At 41.4% G+C, this 23,055-nt stretch overlaps 1 protein-coding gene and 1 non-coding gene across 16 annotated transcripts in view; both read right to left on the reverse strand.

Annotated features, from left to right (window-relative positions):
* Positions 1–23,055, reverse strand: part of FAM169A (family with sequence similarity 169 member A) — a 119,255-nt gene that overhangs the window by 20,388 nt on the left and 75,812 nt on the right. For 14 of the 15 annotated variants that reach the window (XM_081520634.1, XM_081520646.1, XM_081520639.1 and 11 more), the window contains one exon: positions 9,653–9,832. In XM_081520634.1, coding sequence (XP_081376760.1) covers positions 9,653–9,832 — 180 coding nt within the window. Of the gene's footprint in view, positions 1–9,652; positions 9,833–10,761; positions 10,894–23,055 lie in introns of those variants that run through there. The other variant, XM_081520644.1, reaches the window with a different exon arrangement.
* On the reverse strand, positions 2,942–3,013 carry TRNAC-ACA (transfer RNA cysteine (anticodon ACA)). Its single transcript has one exon. It is a non-coding gene; the product is annotated as a tRNA-Cys (tRNA).

Below are 23,055 nucleotides of genomic sequence, written 5' to 3' on the forward strand. Positions count from 1 at the left end.
GGTCTCCTCCTTTTTCTGAACCTCGCCTCTCTAACTCCCTACCCTACATTTTTTGGTGCCAAAACCTGGGAGGTTGAGGTTCCTTCTCATTCTACAGGGCCAGCTCTCTGGAGTGTGGAAGCCTGCCGAGCTCACTTTCCTACCCGGGATTTCAAGACCTCCTCGAGAGGACGCCCTATGCCTTCATGAGCGGTACAAGTCCTGTGTAAGGGCTTTATTGGTTTTCCACGTGACCTGAGGAATCTTGGTCTCTATCTCTCTTCTTTTCTCTACACTTTCTTTTCCACGAGACCAACCAACTCCAGGACAGAGGCCTTTTGCCATTCGACCTCCCTCCATCCACCACGAATTCTCGCCTGACACAGTAGCCCAGGTAAGCTTGGATGGTACTCTAGGGCGCCATAGACTATCGTCCTTTCCGGGTTCCTAGGGAACCCTCTGGCCAAAAGGCCCTCTGGGGAGGTACTTGGAGGACGCACCTCCCTCCTTCAGAGTCTCTCTCTTTGCCTGGTCAAAAGATTAGGTGATACCTTTTCTTTCGACCAGACAGTCGCTAGCCATTTGCTATGGGGTCAAGGCAATCCATCCCACAGGACTCTCCCTTGGCCTGCATAAAATGAAACCTCAAACCTCTACTCTTAACCAATCTCAAGGTTCATAAACTCGAGTCACTTTGCACTCAAATTTGGCCTCAATACAAACTGGACAACCAAAACCGCTGGCCTGAGTTCGGAACTTTTGATTTCAATATTTTATCAGATCTCACAAACTTCCTCAAATGGAATGGCAAACAGTCAGAGGTCCCCTATATTCAAGCCTTCTGGGACCTTAGAAGCCGTCCTTCTCTCTGCAAGGACTGTTCTACCCACCAAATCCTCCTCTGCTCTCTCTCCCCCTCCACTACAAAAGAATCCAAATCTAAAGCCCCTAAAAGGCCTTCTAAACCCCCAGCCCCTGGTTTTGACCCAGCAGATGAGCCTCCTCCCTGCCGTCCCGGAGAGAAAGCTTCCCAAGACGAGACCCCATCCTCTAGCCCTTCCTCCTCCAAAACAGGAAGCGACGACTCTGAAACCCCAGAAGAGATTTCCACCCTCCCCCCATCGGCCAGGACCCGGAGCAAACACGCTTCCTCTGGGAGAGACAGCGGGACCGGAGGGCCCTACATGGGTTCCTGTGCCTTTCTCAATTTCTGATATGAGCCAGACTGAAGAAAAACTGGGATTCTTTTCAGAAAATCCTACTAGATATAGAAAAGAATTCCTCTGCCTTACACAAGTATATCATTTAACCTGGAATGATCTTTATTACATCCTAAATGCCACTTTTAACCCCTGATGAAAAGGAACGGGTTATGGCAGGCAGCCCGGACTCATGCTGATCAGCTCCATAACCAAGACGGGACCAATCTGGTGGCTGACGATGCAGTCCCTTTAACCGAGCCACGGTAGTCATATAAAACAGGCGATGCCGGCATCCGGTACCTACATCATATGATCGCCTGTTTACTAAAAGGAATGCTAAAAAGCCCTCACATTCATGTTAACTACGATAGGATTAGGGAAGTGACTCAAGAAAAAGATGAAAATCCTGCCCTTTTCTTTCACGGCTTACTGAGGCAGTCCAAAAATACACTAATCTAGATATTTCCACCCCCGCCAGACTTCTGTACCTACACGTCCAGTTCATAAGCGAGTCAGACCCCAATATTCACCAAAAACTACGCCAGTTAGAGAAGGGCCCCGAAACCCCTCAGCGAGATCTCCTAGAAATAGCCTTTAAAGTCTTCAATAGGGAGAAGTGGAAAATGAAAAAGAAAAGAAAAGAAAGGCCAAATATGATTTATTCTCTGCAGCTATCCAAGAAAAAAATTCAACCCCTTTGGCCTATCAACTTCGGCCCACCTGTATGGGACCTAAACCTCCAGGCCCCTGCTTCAGATGTAACCAAACGGGACACTGGGCTAAGCCCTGCCCAAATCCCTGGCCACCCACCAAACCCTGCCCCACCTGCAAACAAGGGGGCCACTGGAAAATGGGTTGTCCTTAGATACTACCCACCAAATCTCGGGGTCCACCCCAGGCCCAACAACAATGGGCCAGGAACCAGACTCAGGAGGGCCCTGGCACCGCAGACCATGATTCCTCGGATGAGGTGAGAGATGATCCAATTGAGCCTGAGTTATTCCAGTGACGGAGCTCAAGCTCCAGACCCCAAGTCCGCCCCATACAGACGGATTTGGAGCTTCGGGTGGTTGGCACGGTGGCCGGACACAAAGTCTCATTCCTAATAGACACTGGAGCGGCCTTTTCACTTTTAACCTCATTTAAGGGCCCTCTCCAACCTTCAGAAGTGGCCACTGAAGGGGTCTCAGGCATCCCTTTGTATCCCAAGATAATCCCTCCTCTCCTTTGTTCCTTTGGTAAGGCAACACTAACACATTCTTTTATAGTAGTTCCTCAATGCCCAATGGCATTGATGGGACGTGATCTTCTGGCTAAGCTACAAACTTATATAAACCTCCCATTCTTAGATCCCCTATCAATTCTTTGCATCCAAACAGCACCTGAACCCTTGGCCAGCCCTCACTCCCAAAACCTGCCCCCGATCTTCCCTGGATAGATCCTCAGGTCTGGGACACCGAAGCCCCATCGGTAGCCCAACACCATTCCCCTGTACAGGTCTTTCTTAAAAATCCCTCTCAAGTAATTACCCAAACTCAATACACCCTGCCCACAGAATCCCGACAAGGACTTAAACCAATAATCTCCCGACTGCTCGAAGCCAGCCTTTTGTGGCCTATCTGTTCTCCTCATGGTGAAGTCACTCAGTCGTGTCCAACTCCTTATGACCCCATGGACTCTAACCCACCAGGCTCCTCCGTCCATGGGATTCTCCAGGCACAAGTACTGGAGTGGGTTGCCATTTCCTTCTCCAGAGGATCTTCCCAACCCAGGGATCGAACCTGGGTCTCCTGCATTGTAGGCAGATGCTTTACCATCTGAGCCACCAGGGAAGTCGTTCTCCTCACGATACTGCTATACTGGCAGTCAAAGAGGGACCCCACTCCTGGCATCTAGTCTAAGATCTTCACAAGGTCAGTGAGGCCATAATACCCATACACCCTGTGGTCACTAATCCCTACACCCTTCTCTCACATATTCCCCCCGACACCCTCTACTTCACAGTACTGAACCTCAAAGATGCTTTCTTTACTATACCTCTACACTACTCCTCACAGCCCCTATTTGCCTTCACCTGGACGGATCCAGACACATTATTAATCTCAACAATTAACTTGGACCGTTTCACCACAAGGGTTTAAAGATAGCCCTCCTTTTTTCGGTCAAGCTCTTCAAAGTGAAAGTGAAGTCGCTCAGTCGTGTCCGACTCTCTGCGACCCCGTGGACTGTAGCCCACCAGGCTCCTCCGTCCATGGGATTTTCCAGGCAAGAGTACTGGAGTGGGTTGCCATTTCCTTCTCCAGAGGATCTTCCCGACCCAGGGATCGAACCCAGGTCTCCTGCATTGTAAGCAAGACGCTTTACCCTCTGAGCCACCAGGGAAGTCCAAGCTCTTCAAAGGGACCTACAAACTTGAGACCTAGGCTCTACTACCTTACTCCAACACACAGATGATTTATTGTTCCTCTCGCCGTAACTGCCTAGTCCACGCTGCAACAGTATTAAATGCCCTAGGCAACTGGGGCTACAGAGTCTCACTCTCCAAAGCACAAATTGCTTCCACCACTGTCAATTACATGGGATTACTTCTCATTCCCACATCCAAAATAATCCCAGCTCAGAGACTTCAAGCCTTGACACAGACCCCCAGGCCTCAAACCAAAAGGGAACTTCTTTTTCTATTAGGTCTATTAAACTTCTTCTGAATATGGGTCCCAAATTTTGCCCTCCGTGCAAAACCTCTCTATCAAGTTACTGGAGGAAACTTAGATGAACCCTTATTGGCCCCCACCTCTCCCCACACCCCAATACAGACTCTTATCAAACATTTACTACAGGCCCCTTCTCTTTACTTACCTGATTACGCCAAGCCTTTTTTCCTTTTTCTACATTCTCGACAAGGACATGCGTTAGGGATTCTGTGCCAAAAAAGGGGGGACACATGGGGGCCTCGAGCTTACTTATCCAAACAACTCAATCTCATCATGCTTGGATGGCCTCCTTGTCTCCAGGCCTTAGCTGCAACTACCCTCTTAATACCTGAAACCCAAAAACTAACCCGAAATGCTCCTCTAAATGTATGCTTACCTCATTCCTTCAAAGATTTACTCTCTCATTGGGCTTTCCTTTCTCTGCCCCCTGCTCGACTACAGATCCTCCATGCACACCTCCTTGACCCATCCCTTTCTTTTATGCCTTGTAAACCTCTTAATCCTGCTAGCTTACTCCCTACACCAGATCCAGAAGCAGAACACCTATCTCATGACTGTGTTCAGACCTTAGATATGACACTTAATCCCTTTGAACACATAACCGATCAGCTCCTTACTGACCTCACAGTCCCATCCTGGTTCATAGATGGCAGTGCCCAGAGACAAGCCCCATTTGGGGCTGGATACACTATAGTCCAGGGACAGCCCGCAAGGTTATCCCCCCTCGCCTCATCAAGTCAGCCACACTCCCAGCTCACACATCCTCACGGCAGGCTGAACTGATAGCTCTTACACAAGCTTTGACCCTAGCCAAAGACCAGAAGATAAACATTTACACTGACTCCAAATATGTCTATAACATATTATATTCTAACATTATAATCTGGAGGGAGAGGGGATTCCTGACTCGGAAGGGCACACCTATTCTCAATGCTTCTTTTATTTCTGAACTCCTCCATGCAGCTCAGCTCCCAAAACAAGCTGCTGTAATACATTGCCGGGGACATCAGCAAAATAGTCCTATCTCCTTTTATAACAATATAGCAGATCACGAAGTAAAGCGACAGGCCACCTCTGTTAGTCCTGTCTTTTCTACAGCCCAAACTGATGAGCCTAACATCTGCACATTACTTTCATATTTACATTCCCTTTTCCACCCCTCTGCTAAAGTACTTAAGGCTTTCCTTCAGAACTTGATTGAACTAAGGACGATGTGACTTATTTAAATAATCTGACCCAAACTTGTACCATTTGTCAGGGGACAAATCCTAATTCTAACATTCGCCCCCCTCCTTTCCCCACCCATCAAATTTGCGGACTCTCCCTGCACAAGACTGGCAGGTAGATTTCACCCACATGCCAGCCAAAAAAAGGGTTAAATTTCTCCTAGTCTTCATAGATACATTTTCTGGATGGATGGAAGCTTTCCCAACTACTAACAGACAAGCCCCTACTGTGGCTCAGCTTATTCTTACCAAAATCTTCCCCAGGTTTGGAATGCCTGCCTCCCTCCAGTCTGACAACGGGCCCGAGTTCACATCCCAAATCACCCAAAATGCTGCACGAGCCCTTCAAGTTCCTTGGAGGTTTCACATCCCTTATCATCCCCGGTCTTCCGGTAAGGCTGAGAGAGCCACCGAGTCCTAAAAGAAACTCGGACCAAATTAACGATTGAACTTCATCAAGACTGGACTAAACTCCTCCCTTTAGCCCTCTTAAAGGTCCGGGCCTTACCAAAAAAAACCCTTCAATATCAGTCCATTGGAGGCCATGTATGGGAGGCCCATAGTACCTTTGGGTCTTCCCCCGCCCAGGACGGTCCCAAGCCGCCTTCCCACTTTCCTTTTCCTTTACTTGCCCAGATACGAGATGCCCTTTGGCAATATATGGATGACTTACTCCTTCGACCACACCCCAATCTTCCATACCCATCCCTTCAAATAGGAGACAAAGTTTATATGACAACTCAGTCCCGCTCAGATCTAACCCCAAAATGGTAAGGTCCCTACACAGCAATTCTGTTGACCCCACCACTGCAAAATTAAAAGAAATCACCCCTTGAGTACACATCACTTGGTTAAAAAAGGTTATGCAGCCCAATGATGAAAATGCTTGCCAGACTAATACTTACCAAGTTTCTCACACAGGCCCTACAACTCTAAAGTTATCACGGCTTCCACCGGCCCCAACTAGCAACAGATGAGCCCGTCGGTTTCACAGCTGCACTTATTCCTGGAACAACTTCTGGCAGGTATCTGCGTCTCGAGTCCTCAAGGATTCACGTTCGAACACGTTGAAGATTACGTCTCCACCCTGTGGCTACAGCGAACCTTTTATAACTTTTACTCCTTTGAAATCCAATTCTTTCCCTAGTAATCTATCTTATACTCACTTCCCCAAATGTTGTTTAACATCATCTTCTTATCTTCCCTTCTTCCTCTGACCCACGAACTCCTTCAAAATCCTAACCTCAACTATCTATTCCGGACACATAATTTAACCCATACCCTTCTCAATGCTTCTAACCCACAATTGGCTAAAGACTGCTGGCTATGTTTATCTGTAACTCCTCTGGGAGATTCAGCCCACCCCACATCCATCCTTGACTGGACCACAGGTAACATATCCTTCACCACTCATACCGTGGAGAGCCTTAATCCGTCTCATATCTTAAATATCTTCACACTAGTGGCCAAATCTGAAATTCAGACATACTCTTAGAATCTTTAGTCACCGAACTTGCCTCCTTCAACGAAAAGCCTCCAGTAGGAAGCCCTGTTGCCTAGAGAGTAACACTGTTACAACCAGCTCCTTTTTGCATATCCAGAAATTCCCGAAACAGTTCATATGACCAACCCGTGGGCACAGTCCCTAACTCCATGTGCAACCATACCTCCACCTTATTCTTTGCCACTGTAAAGGCTATATATAACATTTCTGGTCCTACAGGACACTCTTCAATCTTTACAGGGCGGTTTCCCTCAGCATATTCCTCCACGTCTCCCATCGCTGGGGCCACCTTAGCGGGGTCTCTGAGTGTCCTTGAATGAACGATCAAAAACCCCCCTTGACTCCTCTTCTCCATCAACTTCAGCTGTTGTATTATGACACCCGGCCTATTTTTCCTGTGTGGGAGGTCTACATACCGCTGTCTACCTACTGACTAGACCGGAATCTGCACCCTGGTATACTCCAGTCCAAACATTTTAATAGCTCTCAATGATCAACCCTTGCCTATTCCTCTCATCCACAAGCGAATAAAACGAGCCATTCATTTCATTCCCCTCTTAGTAGGACTAGGAATAGCGGCTGGAATTGGAATAGGAACCACCAGCGAATAGGAACCACCATGAATCCGCCAGAGATAAAGCAACTCCTGGTAGTCATGGTTAACAGATTGGAACTGGATGCCTTGGGTTTTACCCCTTCCTTGGACCATTCATTTTTATCATCCTCCTACTCACCTTTGGGCCTTGTTTGTTTAATCTTTTCCAGGGATTCCTCCAAGACTGAATCCAAGCTATTTCCCAAGACCAAGTCAAGACTGTTCTTTTGCTTGAGGCCCTGACGGCTAGAATAGAAAATCAACACTACGGGCCTTAGACTTCCTTCCTCCCAGACCACAAACCCCTCACCCTCATATATCAGCACCAAGAAGCCCTGAACATTAATGACGCCCACCTCTCTTTCTCTTTTTATATATATTCCTTAGGGTCTGGAATGACGGCAAGTTACACAGCTCAAAATAGCCTGGAGTTAAACTCCCCTCGACTGAGCAACTTCACTTCCACTTTTCCCTTTCATGCACTGGAGAAGGAAATGGCAACCTACTCCAATATTCTTGCCTGGGGAATCCCAGGGACAGCGGAGCCTGGTGGGCTGCCGTCTACGGGGTCTATGGGGTCGCACAGTCAGACACAACTGAAGCGACTTAGCAGCAGCAGCAGCAAACTCCCCTCTGGGTCCTCCCCACCATTCTATGCAAAACAAAGAACTCTCTCACCCAAAGAAAAAAAAATGGACATTAAGGTTGATTTGCCTAGCTCCCAGCAGGTCCAGCCTCTGGCTGATCTCCAGAATTCCTTGCCCCAGTCCTTTAAGAGATAACTGCTCCAAACAACCTTGGAGAACAGGCCCCCTTCAGACAGCAGCTTTCCACATATATGCCTATATATCCTTACTCTTTTCTTGGGTTAGTGCAGCACCTCACTAATCTGACTGTTGCCCCTTCTCGCCTCATTAAAGGTGACCTGTTCCTGCCAAGTGCCGGCCTCCTTCTTTTTCCGAACCTCGCCTTCTCTTACCTCCGTACCCTACAGTGCTTATTTCAAGGAAGGGAGGGAATAAGCTCATTGGATAGGACAGGAGTACAACTACATTGGCAATAATCCACTTCTCATGGATGGTATATGCTGGACGATACATGAGTATTTTGTTACCTCCTACTTTTTGTATATTTGAATTTTTTAATTTAAGAAGCTACCACAGGGACTCCCCTGGTGGTCCAGTGGTTAAGACTCTGCACTTCTAATGCAAGCGGTGAGGGTCTGAACCCTGGTCAGGGAAATGAGTTCCCACATGCCTTGAAGAATAGCCAAAAAAAAAAACCTACCACGGATAAATAACAAATAACCTAAAGAAAGAATGGTTAAAGGATCTAAATATACATTTTTCCAAAGATGATACATATATGACTAATAAGCACATGAAAAGATGTTCAACACCAAATGCACATCAAGACAATGAGATGCCACTCCACATCCACTTAGAGGGCTATAGTGAAGAAGACAAATAATGGGAATTTTCTGGCAGTCTGGTGGCTAGGACTCTGTGGTTTCACTGCCAAGAGTAAGGGTTCGATCCCATCAGGCAACTAAGATCCCATAAGCCTTGCAGTGTGGTCAAAACTTGAAAAAATTAAAAGGACAAATAATAGTAAGTATTGGTGAGGATGTAGAGAAACTGCAACCCTCATACTGATGTTTACCAGAATGTAAAATGGTGCAGCTGCTTTCAGAACAGTATGACAAGGTTATGACCAAGCTATTTCATCCACACCTAGATATATACACCAGAGCAAGGTTCACACAAAAACTGCACAAGTGTTCACAGTAGCATTATTCATTATATCTAAAAAGTAGAAACAATCCAAAAGTCTATCAACTGATGATGGCATATCTACACAATAGAGTATTTTTCAGCCGTTAAAAAAAAAAAAATGAAGCACTGAGTCAGACTACAACATGGATGAACCTTGAAAATATTTATGCAAAATGAAAGAAGTTAGAGACAAAGGGCTTACAATAAATCATACAATTACATTTACATGGAATGTCCAGAATAGGTAAATCCATTGACACAGAAAACAGATCAGTCGTTGGCTGCTAGGGGATGAAGGAATGGAGGAACAGAAGAGTGACTGCTAACTGCTACAGAGCTTCTTTTGGGGATGTTGAGAATGTTCTAAAACTAGATAGTGGTTATGGCTGCACAGCTGTGAAATAATAAAACGACCGAACTGTACACTTTATGAAGGTGGATTTAATGGTATGTGAATTCTATTTCAATTTCTTAAAAAAAGCTACCATACCCTCAAAATGCCATTCATGTGAGGAAAGGGCACACAGACTCTCTTGACCCTAGAGAGTCAAGAGTGTAACTTACTTAATACTGACATATACACATTTAAGATAAAGTGCAGAAACAAGTCAGAAGTGACACTGAAGCAAGTGTAACTTTCTAAAAACTTAATCCAATTACCTATGTACATGAGAGAGGTCAGGGGATACCGCAAGCCAAGTGCATCTTCTGTAAAGGAATCAACAAAGTCCTCCAGCATATGAAGCCCAAAGTCTTTGCCTCGATATTTCTTCCTTACGAACATTGTATCCAGAACTGGCAGTTGGTAGCTTTGGGTAAGAAACGAGGCACATATGCTTCCTGCAGTCATAAAACAGAAATCCAACAATTTTTCACATTTAAAAGATCATATAGGTGTATATATCTAGGGAACATGAGTTAAGTCTAAAATTGGTTAGTTTTTCTTACATCACGAATGTTAAATAAATGCATAAATTTTACAATATAAAATGCTTTCCAGCTATTACCTATCATAATGTATACCTGAGATGATGAGAAGAACTACATATTTTAGAGTTGCCAACAGTATCTCTCGCAAGATAATTAACTATTACCATTTGATGAACTGTATGCTTGAATATATATCTCTGTCCATAGACCTGTACAACTTTAAAGCTCATCAACTATTAAAATTTCAAATTTAAAGAGTATTTGGTGATTGCATAAGTACACGAAGTATCTAATTCCAACCTTAGTACGTGAATATTCATCTTTCCTCTTTACTTTTTCCCTAGTGAATACAGTTTCATTTTTATCTACTTAATGACGGCAAAGAAGTGAATTAGTTCTCCAAATTTTAAAGGACTATGGATTAGGATCAAATGGAAACACTGATTTTAGAAATGGCTAAGTCAGCAATCTTTCCTCTGTGAATATACTTTTTAAAATATCCTGTACATTTAAGGTTTAACAGGAGAAATGCTTGTAGTAGTAACTAAATATGCCTCCCCTTATTATATTACAGAGCTACACTGATTTGTCTTTTGAGAACCCTGATTTGGGTTTTGACCCTCCAAATAGATGTATAAGCTTCTATAATGTACCTTAAGACAGTTCATAAGCAGAGGACACCATGGTGGAGAACCCCACTTTCTAAGTTAGTTATCAGTCAGTATTCTACTCTTTTAGTACTTCAAGTAAAACAATTATTTTCAGTTATATTATTCACGTGATTTTGGATACTTATAATGATGTAGTTCAAGAAAGAAACAAAATTTCAGGCAACAAACCTTTCACAAATTAACTTTTACCAATCATATCATTTGATGAGATGGTCAATATAGCAAGGCTTTTTAAGTTCGACCAAATAATGAATTACTTATTATTAAACTGGAGAACTTCAATAACTTTTTGCAATAATCTCTGCAAGAGAGCATGACAACCCACTCCAGGATTCTTGCCTGGAGAATCGCCATGGACAGAGAATCCTGGCGGGCTATACAGTCCATGGGGTCACAAAGACTCAAACACTACTGAGCGACTAAGCACACACACACTAAGACAACTAATTTAAATTCAAAATAAGTAACACACATTGTTATATACTTAGTTCTTAACCACTGATGTTCAGTTAGGACACTAATAAGGGTCAAAATGTTTAATTAACAATATTGCTTTATATACATTAAATTTATTAAAAAGGTAGATCTCAGGCTTCCCAGGTGGCTCAGTGATAAAGAATCCACCTGCCAATGCAGTAGCCGCAGGAGACTCGGGTTTGATCCCTGGGTAGGGAAGATCTCCTGGAGGAGGAAATGGCAACCCACTCCAGTATTCTTGTCTAGAAAATTCCATGGACAGAGGAGCCTGGCAGGATACAGTACGTGGAGCAGAAAAGAGTTGGACAGAACTGAGTATGCACACCAAAAAAAAAAAAAAAGGTAGATCTTAAGCATCAGCACCTCAAAAAAGAAAGGAAGAGGGCTTCTCTGGTGGCTCAGTTGTAAATATGTATATGTAAAACCCAGTGCAGGTGACAGGGGTTCGAGCCCTGGTCCAGGAAGATCTCACATGCCATGGAGCAGCTAAGCCCGTGTGCCACAACTACAGAGCTTGTGCTCTAGAGCCAGGGAGCCACAACTACTTAACCCTGAGCGCCCTAGAGCTCGTGCTCTGCAACAAGAAAAGCCACGCAATGAGAAGCCTGCACATCACAACTGGAGAGTACCCCTGCTCGCTGCAGCTAGAGGAAACCCTGCGTAGCAACAAAGGCACAACACAGACAAAATAAATCAAATTATATATACACACACACACACACATTATATATATAAAAGAAAAGAAGGAAGAAAGAAAACTGCAACCATGTTAGGCAATTAATATAATGATTATGGTGAATATTTTGCAATGTGTATCAAACCACAACTTCAACTTATCAATTATACTCAATAAATCCAAAACAAATACATAAAATTTTTATTAGTCTAACGGGTAGTCTCACCAACAAGCTGCCGTAACTAGCTTTTTTAATGCCTTAAAATTAGGGTTCTCTCATAGTAACTGCTAGAAGTGATAAAGAAATCAAGAGACATTACTTTAAAAGTAACATTAATTCAAAGGACAAAGCAAAAATGAGAAGAGAATCCTATCTAGTTCGTAACACTGTCTGAAGATCTATTGCTTTTACTGTTGTGCATGTCTCAGAATACCAAATATATGAAGTAAATTTCCCACAAATTGACTTTTTTCTGTTTTTACACAAACATTCGTTTAAGTAGAGAAAAAGTCCAGTCGAGCATCTAATAGTGTTAACATAGTCAATTTACGGAACAGTATTCACAAAGTCTAAAGTCCTATTTACTCACCAGGTACATATTCATTTCAAAAAACCATGCTAATGCTCTTCTTGTGACCATACCTTAAATTCTTATTTTTATATTTGTATCAAGTTCTACCCAGATATAAAAGATATCAAATAAAGGGCAGAAAAACTTCCTAAGTTACCAGAGATTCTTCAGACACATCAACAGAATAATTACTTAGTAATTAGTAAAAAACAAACAAACAAAAAAAAAAACCCTACAACCTTAGATGAACTTTTCATTAAAAATCTACTAGGTGAAATGAAGTTTAATTTAGCATTGCACAAGAGGCAGCTTGGATATCTATACTCCCAAGAGTCTCACCTTTGGCCACCTTCTTTTCTACATGCTCTCTCTAGGTCATCTCACCTACTCTCAAGGTTTCTACCATTTATCCAATGCTTACGATCACAATCTTTTATTTCTGTAGTGCATGAAACTTACTCCAAGATGAATGGAAGAGCTCATATAAATGTAAATACAACAAAAAAACACATGGTCATCTCCAAATACAGACAAAAAGCATTAGACAAAATCTAGCACATTTACGATAAAAATACTCAAAGTCTTTAATCTGATAAAGGGATCTATGAAAAACCCCGCAGCTAATAAAATCACACCTAATGGTGAAAGACGGGATATTTTTCCCTAAGAACAAGATAAAAATGTTAATTCTCACCACTTTTATTCAATATCTTAAGGAGGTTCTAGCAGGGCAATTAGGCAAGAAATATTCAGTATCTTAAGGAGGTTCTAGCAGGGCAATTAGGCAAGAAATATTCAATATCTTAAGGAGGTTCTAGCAGGGCAATTAGGCAAGAAATATTCAATATCTTAAGGAGGTTCTAGCAGGGCAATTAGGCAAGAAATATTCAATATCTTAAGGAGGTTCTAGGAGGGCAATTAGGCAAGAAATATTCAATATCTTAAGGAGGTTCTAGGAGGGCAATTAGGCAAGAAAAGGAAATGAAAAGCACCTAGAAAGAAAGAAATAAAATCCTGTATACAGACCTTAAGATTTTCATCTTAAGAAATTCACTAAAAAGTTATTAAAACTGATAGTTTTTAAAGTTCAGCAAGATTACAGGATATAAGATCAATATATAAAAATCAATTAAGGACTTCCCTGGCAGTCCAGTGGTTAACACCTTGGGCTTCCACCATAGGGGCCGTGGGTTTGATCCCTGGTTGGGGAACTAAGATCTAGACCTTCACGTGCCTTGTGGAGTGACAAAAAAAAAAAATCAATTGTATTTTTAGACACCAGCAATGAACAATCTTTAAATGAAATTAAGAAAACAATTCCACTAACAAGAGCATCACCAAATAATAAAATACTCAGGAATAAATTCAGAAAGAGTACAAAACTGAAAACTACAAACATTTAAAAGGAATTAGGGACCTCCCTGGTCCAGGGGTTAAGAATTTGTCTGGCAATGCAGAGGACACAAGTTCCATCCCTGGTTAGGAACATCCCACATGCCGCCAAGCAACTAAGGCCATACGCCACAACTACTGAAGCCCACGCACTCTAGAATCCCTGCTCTGCAACGAGAGGTCACTGCAACGAGAGGTCACTGCAACGAGAAGCCCGCACACCACAACTAGAGTAGCCCCCACTCACCCCGACTAGAGAAAGCCCATGCACAGCAACGAAGAGCCCCTGGGATGCAGTGAAGACCCATCACAGCCAAAACTAAGTAAGTAATTTTTCAAAAAACCAAAGGAATTAAAGAACAGTTAAATAACTGGAAAGACATCCCATTGTTCATGATTCAGAAGACAACATTGTTAGGATGTCAACACACCCCAAACTGACCTATGGGTTCAAAATTCCAGCTGGATTTTTTGCAGGAATTGACAAAGTAATCCTAAAACTCATATGGAAATGCAAAAAAACACAAATGGCCCAAATAATCTTAACAAAGAAGAACAAAGTTGGAAGACTCCCAATTTAAAGACTTCCCATTTTAAAAGTTACAAAGCTACAGTAATCAAGCCAGCGTGGTACTGGCACAAGAATAAATAGCAATCAACAGAACAGAAGTTCCAGAAACAAAACCTCTTATTTTTGGTCAACTGATTTTTGACAGGAGTCCCAAAGCATTTCTATGGAAACAGAACCGTCTTTTTAAAATGAATGGGGGTGGGGCAACTGGCTATCCACATATGCAAAAGAATGATGTTGGGCCCCACTCCCCTCTTTTAGACTACATACAAAAATTAACTGCAAATGGAACAGAAACATAACTTTAAGTGCTAAAACTATAAAAATCTTAGCATAAAACACCACAGTAAATCTTCATCACCTTAGGTCAGGAAAAGTTTTCTTAGCTATAACACCAAAAGCAAAAGTGACACACATAAAAAGATAATTGGACTTTATAAAAACCAGTGCTTCAAAGGACGTCAACCAGAAAGTAAGACAATCCACAAAATGAGAGAATATCCTTTCATACTATGTGTTTGACACGGGACTTCTATCTAGAATATATGAAAAATGCTTACAACTCACTAATAAAAAGACAAATAAAACCCAACTTAAAAATGAGCTAAGGATTTAACAGACATTTCCCCAAAGACATATAAATGGCCAACAGGTATATAAAACATGTTCAATGTCTCAAATCATCAGGGTAACAGCAAATCAAATGAGGTATCACCTCATACGTGTCAGGATTGCTACCAGCAATACAAAAAAAGACAATATATGCTAACAAGGATATGGAAAATTGGAATCCTTGTATACTATTAATGGGATGCAAAATGGTGTAGCCACTATGAAAAAAAGCACTGAGGTTCCTCAAAGTATTAAAAATAGAACTATCACAGATCCAGCAATCCCACTCCTGGGTAAATATCCAAAATAATGGAAATCAGTATCTCAAAGAGATTAGCAATTCAATGTTCACTGCAGCATTACTAACAATAGCCAAGATGTGGTAACACCCTAAAGGTCCACTGGTGAATGAATGGATAAAGAAAATATGGTGTGTGTGTGTGTGTGTGTGTGTGTGTGTGTGTCTGTGTGTGTGTGTGTGTGTGTGTCTGTGTGTGTCTGTGTGTCTGTGTGTGTCTGTGTGTCTGTGTGTCTGTGTGTGTCTGTGTCTGTGTGTGTCTGTGTGTGTGTAGGATATATACATACAGCTTCAAAAAAACGTACATCTGCAATACACAACAACATGGATGAACCTTGAGGACACTATGCTAAGTGAAGTAAGTCAGCCACAGGACAAACACTGCATGATTCCAATTATATGAGACACCTTAAACAGTCAAATTCATAGAAGCAGAGAGCAGAACAACGGGTGTCAAGGGCAGAGGGAGGGAAAACTGGGCAGTTGTCAATGGGTTTAAAGTTTCAGCAATGCCAAGTTCTAGAGACATGCTATATATAACACTACACCTATAGTCAACAACATTGTAATCTAGAGCTAGAAATCTGTGAAGACACTAGATCCTCTGTTAAGTGTTCTTACCACAATAAAATAAGATTAAAAAACATATTTTAAGATAGATAATCTAGACAGAAAGGAGATTAGTGGTTTCCAGGAATTCCAAGATAAAGGAAATGAGGAGTGACAGCTAAAGGGTACAGGAATTCTTGAGGTGATGAAAATATTTTTGAATTAGACAGTAATGATGTTGCACGACTCTGTGAACATACTGAAAAGCACTTAATGGTAAACTCGATGATAGGTGAATTATAATAGGATGGACCTCAAAATAATCATACTGAAAGAACCCAGACTAAAAAAAAAAAAATGTACTATATGATTCCAATTTATAAAAATCTAGAAAGCAGGCTAATATATAACAGACAGCAGATAAGTGTTTCCTTGGGGACAAACTGAGGAAGGAAGGATGGTTACAAATAGGCACAAAGAAACTTTTGGGAATAAGAGATCTGTTTACTATCTTAATTGTAGTGATAGTATCACAGCTGTATACGTACATAAGTCAAAACATAAACTGTAAACTTTTAACATGGTTAACTTTTTGTCAGTTATACCACAATAAAGAGAGAAGGGAAAAAAATTTAAAAAAAAGAAAAGACAACTCAATTTAAAAATGGATAAAGGATTTGTACAGATATCCCAAAGAAGATACAATAATGGCCAAAACGCACATGAAAAAGACGCTCAATATCCTTAGCCATTTAGTAAACGCGAGTCAAAATGACAATAGCATGCCACTTCACACCTACCAGGTTGGCCTTAGTCAAGAAGACAGATAAAAATAGAGATGGGAATACCAGACCAACTTACCTGCCTCCTGAGAAACCTGTAGGTAGGTCAAGAAGCAACAGTTAGAATTGGACATCGAACAACGGACTGGTTCCAAATTGAGAAAGGAGTACGTCAAGGCTGTATATTGTCACCCTGCTTACTTTACTTCTATGCAGCGTACATCATGAGAAATGCCAGGCTGGATAAAGCACAAGCTGGAATCAAGATTGCTGCGAGAAATATCAGTAACCTCAAATATGCAGATGACACCATCTTATGGGAGAAAGTGAAGAGGAACTAAAGAGACTCTTGATGAGGGTGAAAGAGGAGAGTGAAGAAGCTGGCTTAAAACCCAACATTCAAAAATATAAGATCATGGCATTGGGTCCCATCACTTCATGGCAAATGGATGGGGAAACAACGGAAACAGTGACAGATTTTATTTTGGGGGGCTCCAAAATCACTGCAGACAGTGACCGCAGCCATGAAAAAAAGACACCTGCTTCTTGAAGAATAGCTATGACAAATTTAGACAGTATTAAAAAGCAGAGACATTACTTTGCAGACAAAGGTCTGCATATTCAAAGCTATGTTTTTTCCAGCAGTCATGTATGGATGTGAGAGTTGGACCATAAAGAAGGCTGATCGTCAAAGAATTGATGCTTTTGAACTGTGGTGTTGGATAAGACTCCTGAGAGTCTCCTGGACTGCAAGGAGATCAAACCAGTCCATCAACCCTGGAAATCAAACCAGGAAATCAACCCTCAATATTCATTGAAAGGACTTACACTGAAGCTCCATACTTTGGCCACCTGATGCGAAGAGCCGACTCACTAGAAAAGACCCTGATGCTGGGAAAGATTGAAGGCAGAAGGAAAAGGGGGCGACAGAGGACAAGATTGTCGGTATTACTGACTCAATGGATACGAGTTTGAGCAAGGTCTGGGAGATGGTGAAGGGCAGGGAAGCCTGGCGTGCTGCAGGCCATGGGGTCGCAGAGTCAGGCCCAATGGAGCGACTCAACGACGACAATGGATAAACTGTATGGTACATAAACCTTAACAAAGCTTAAAAATGTACGTGGAACAACAAATCTGCACATGTGACTCTTAATAAACTGTTCATAATCAGATTTTTCATGAACTCCCCAAACCTGCTCCTTCTCCTGTTCTCTCATTTTTCAGTAAATCGCATCATTCTACCAGGGGCTCAGAGCAAAACCTGAGATCTCATCCTTGACTTTTCCTTCACAGCCCACACATAATCCATCAGAAACCCTGCAGCAATGACTTCATAATTTATCTTAATTATGAAGACTTCTACCCCTTTCTTCACCTCTCACCAGTTTTCTGCGACAGCCTCTTAGCGAACTTCACTCTTAACCCTGCCATTTCTGTTTCTGGTTTTCCACACAACACAGCTACTTTTATAGAAGGCTAACCAGATTGTGTTACTTCCATGCCCAAAATCCTCCACCAGATTTCTATCAGCCAGACTGAAATTCAGACCTCTAAAAACATCTTCTCTTAAAACTTCCAGACAAGTTCTTCCCTCATTGTTCCCTCACTTCCTTCAGAGATGCTTGCCCTGACTAGTCTATTTAGATAGTACCTCTATTTAAAATAGCACCCCCCCCAACACACAGTCTCTATTCTTTTAATCTACTTTTTCTTCACAGCACCTGAGAGCATGTCACCTATGTGTCTATCCACTGCTATCTCCCCCTCTTAAATGTAAGTTCCATGAGGACAGAGTTTGCAAAAATTTTATTACTATCTGTCAATTTCTGCTTCTTGCTCTTCCTCCTGTTCACCCTCCTCCCCTCTCCCCTCTCCTTCCCTATCAATATAGCACACACAAATAACTTCTGAGTAAAGGAATAAATTTTCACAACACCATTCAGGATCTACGCATCAAATTCAAGGACAGCTATTCTGTCACAACTGAATGACTCTCTCTTTTCATGGAATCACCGTTTCTTCTTCGTCTAGCCAGGAATTTGTCTCTTCTCACCTTCATAAAACCTGGCTTAACACCTTATGAGGCCATCAGTGTGTGACCGTCTCCACAGACACACATCATAAAGGGAATCCTAAAGAAGTAATGTTATTAGATATCTTTACATGAGACTTTGTCATACACTACTAGAGAGGTATTCTCATCAGAGTCTTCATGCTTTATAAACCAGTTAAGGTAACATAAGCTGTTATAATAAACCAAATCTGGAAAGCTTAACATTAAAAAGTTTCCTTTTTAAATAACAATGCCACATAGTTGTTTCTGGGTAGTGGACGGCTTTCTGATTCATAATCCTTCAGTTACCTATTGTTGCCTCACAAACCATCCCCAAATGTACTAGCTTAAAACAAAATTTGTAATTTCATTATTTATCACAACTCTCCTACGGTATTAGGTGGGCCACTGGCACAGCTCAAGGTCCAAATGCCCCTATTGCCACAGCAGTAGTTACCGGGCTGCTAACTGGAATCACAGCTGGGCTTGCCAGCCGGGCACCTCACTTCAATGTAGTTAAAGACCCTGATGCTGGGAAAGACTGAAGGCAGAAGGGGAAGGGGACGACAGAGGATGAGATGGTTGGATGGCATCAAAGACTCAATGGACATGAATTTGAGCAAGCTCCGGGAGACAGTGAAGGACAGGGAAGCCTGGCGTGCTGCGGTCCATGGGCTCGCCAAGAGTCAGACTTGACTGAGCAACTCAACAACAACAACAACAACATATACCATCAATAGTTATTATTTTATGTCACATTTTTGTTATTCCTCAAAAAATCTTGAAACAGAAGGGTCAGAAATCTAAATTTTAGTCAACAGAAAGTGAGTGACCTGTCCAAAAAAGGAGGTAAGATCATAGTTATAGCTGAGTAAAAAGGAGTTAGAAAGTTGTAACAAAAGCTAATAGCAAATGAAGAGAGGAAAAAACACTTCCACTAAATATTATTTCAAATGGAAATTTCAAAAACCAGAAATACATCTCCTGATATCGATCATAAATAAATCCCTTTGGAAGCGAGTTAACAAACTAATTTTAAAGGTGTTGATTAGATTGTGCTTCCCTCATAGCCTTCTTACATTTTTCCAAAACACAAGGCTTCAAATTGGATCAAAGAGATTTACAGTTGAAGCCAAATAAGTATTTCCAAATTAGCACTTGTCTTCAAATTTTTTCCCCTCAGTTTGTCTACACTAAAATGTGACATCTGATTTATACACATTTATTATCTTTTACCTTTCTTGACGTAGGACAGTTAACAAAACTTTCACTGAATTAACAAGTGGTTTTGTTTTATTTTTCATACCTGTATGAGATTTTTTTCCTGAGCAGATTTCTAGTTAGTATAGCCCTTTTAATAGGTGGACCTGATCATCACAGGCCCTGAGAGATTTAGAAACTTCACCTAGTTTTGTGGTAGACACTGATTACACTCTGGGAATAGTCCTTTTGATAATGCTCACTTTTTACTCTTCATCAAAGTTTCACACATCCACTGTCAGCACACACCAGTCCTCCACACACACACACACACACACACACTCCATTCCCCAGAAACAAGCACTTTGATCTTTTTCAGTATTTACTTCCACATCTGTAAATAACTTACTACTTCTTGATTTTTCCATTTTAGGCATGATACTGACTTCCCAGTACAGAAGATGAGAATTAACTTATATATTAACACAGTCACACACCCTACTCCCAATACAGCAGTGACAGGATGAGACGGTTAGATAGCACCATCAACTCAGTAGACATGAATCTGAGCAAACTCCAAGAGATAGTGAAGGACAGAGGAGCCTGACATGCTGCAGTCCACAGGGTTGCAAAGAGGCAGACACGACTTAGGGACTGAACAATTCCCACTATGCTATAACCACACATCCTATACACGCCTTGTCCTATTACCTCAATACAGTAATATATAATTTTGGCTAGATCAATTTTCAGCAATTACATTATGCATACACACACACATACACTTTTGACAACTGAGCCATGTGGTATATCAGGATTGCTTTTCTATCCTGCATTGCTTATTGATACACCTTAACAGTGGTTTATCACTCATTAATTAGTGTTTAACTCTAACTTATCCCTCAAGAAAGTCTCCTTTAACTTTATAAAACTCATCTTGATAAGTGCAAACACATCAGGTGTTCCGTATTTTTGAATCAATGACCCAGAGTTTTCTCACTTCCTACAACCTAGATGAGTCAATCTCTAGAAAAGAACCGTCCAAAGGAACTTTCTGCAATGATGCAAATGTTCTGTATCTCTGCTCTTCAGCGTGGTGGCCACATGCAGCTAAGGGACACTTACACTGTGGCTAATGTGACTGAGAAACAATTTTAAGTTTTATTTCATCTTAACTAATTTCCATTTAAATAGCTACATAAAGCTAATGGCTCCAATCGGGACAGAGAAGCCCCAGAATGATCACAGAGCTGTGATTTGGGGATATTTCTCTTCTTAATTTCCTAATCTCCTTCTTGATTTCCTTCCTTATTTTAATAGAGCATAAATTCTTCTAGCTTCCTCAAAAACAACACGAGAGATTAAAAAAAATTTTTTTTAACTATGTAGAAATTTCCTTCTCTTACTCTCATACTTCATTTATAATCTGGGTATAGAATTACAGTGAAAATCACTTTCTCCCAGTGTCTTAAAGGCATTATTCCACTTAAGAGTATTCAGTGTTGCTACTGAAAAATCTAAATCATTCTGATTTTTGATCCTATGTATAAATCCCCCTCTCACTCTGTGGAGTCTCACAAAATCTTTTTTCTATCCAAGATGTTCTGAAATTTCACAATAATCTACCTCCAGGATGGGCCTATTTTAATTCACTGTGATGGCTATTCAAAGGGCCTTTTTAACTTGGACATGCATGTTCTATAATTCTGAGATGTTTTCTTGAACTACTTCATTGGTGATTTCCTCCCCTCCAGTTCCTCTGTTCTCTCCTTCTGAAACATCTGTTATTCAGATTGTTCTGCTAATTTTATCTTTTCTCTCTTTTATATTTTCCTTCATTTAGGAGTTTTTGCTGTTTTTGTTGCTATGACTGCTCGCCTTTATAATCAACATCAACTTTGATCTTCCTTATATTGTGCTCTATGGACATTCTTTTATTTTTCCTAAGTAAATTATTTATTTATGGTTGCACTGGGGCTCTGTTGCTGTGCACGGGTAACAGCTGTGGTGAGTGGGGGCTATTCTTTGTTGCAGTGCACTGGCTTCTCATTGTGCCAGCTTCTCTTGCTGCAGAGCACAGACTCCAGGCACACGGGGCTTCAGTAGCTGCAGCACACTGACTTAGCAGTTGAGGGTCTCGGGCTTAGTTACTCCGAGGCATGTGGAATCTTCCCGGACCATGATCTCTTAGTTAACATGGTGTCTGCCAGGATGCTCTACATAAATTTACTGTGTTTCCTTTTTTGGCCATAAGGCATGTGGGATCTTAGTTACCTGACCAGAGATTGAACCCGTGTCCCCTGCGCTGGCAGGTAGATTCTTATCCACTGTACCAAAAGGAAAGTCTTGGGCATTTTTTAAATACATATTGTTCTCATTCCATGAATGTAATAATCACTCTTACATTCAAAAAATATTGAGTTGTTTCGTTTTTGCATTATGTGTCTCTTCCAAACTGGTTTTATTCTGTTTTTGTTTCGATCTCCACCTTTCATATTAGTGACTTGTCCTAACTAAGCTATTGGTTCATAGTTAAGAATGAGACATTAAGAAGTTGACTAGTGTACATGGTGGGGATTGCTGACAATGAGTTGAGACCTTTCCCAGGGGAACCATTTAAACTGGCATTTTTAGAATATTTTTTTCTCTTGGACAAGTCAAATTCCTCAAAGGAAACTTTTTTGTTCAAGTAACCATTAAATAATTTTGAAATACATAACATGTATTCGCACATCTTTGGTAACATCTAAAATTTCTATCATTAGTTTCAATTATAAAGAATGTAATTTTTAGCAAGACTTCCCTGGTGGCTCAGATGGTAAAGCATCTGCCTACAATGCAGGAGACCCAGGTTTGTTCCCTGGGTCAGGAAGATCCTCTGGAGAAGGAAATGGCAACCCAATCCCGTATTCTTGCCTGGAAAATCCCATGGACAGAGGAGCCTGGTTGGCTATAGTCCATGGGGTCGCAAAATGTCGAACACAATTGAGCGACTTCACTTTAAACAACTATTTATCTTAAAAATAATTTCATACTTAGCGAAAAGTTTCAAAAATATGCAGAGTTCCCACACATCCTTCATCCAAACGCTCCTAATGTTAACATCTTACACAGCCAGATTACTATTATCAAAACCAGGACATCAACACTGATAAAAGACTATCAGTGAAACTGCAGACCTTATTCAACTTCCACCAGTTTGTCTACTAATACCCTTTTTCTGTTTCATAATCCAATCCAAGATTCCATATGGTATTTAGTTTCATGTCTCCTAAACTCT

The sequence above is a fragment of the Giraffa tippelskirchi genome, chromosome 8, assembly GCF_054371585.1.
Source record: "Giraffa tippelskirchi isolate mGirTip1 chromosome 8, T2T-mGirTip1v1.2.pri, whole genome shotgun sequence".
In the NCBI taxonomy this organism is placed as follows: Eukaryota; Metazoa; Chordata; class Mammalia; order Artiodactyla; family Giraffidae; genus Giraffa; species Giraffa tippelskirchi.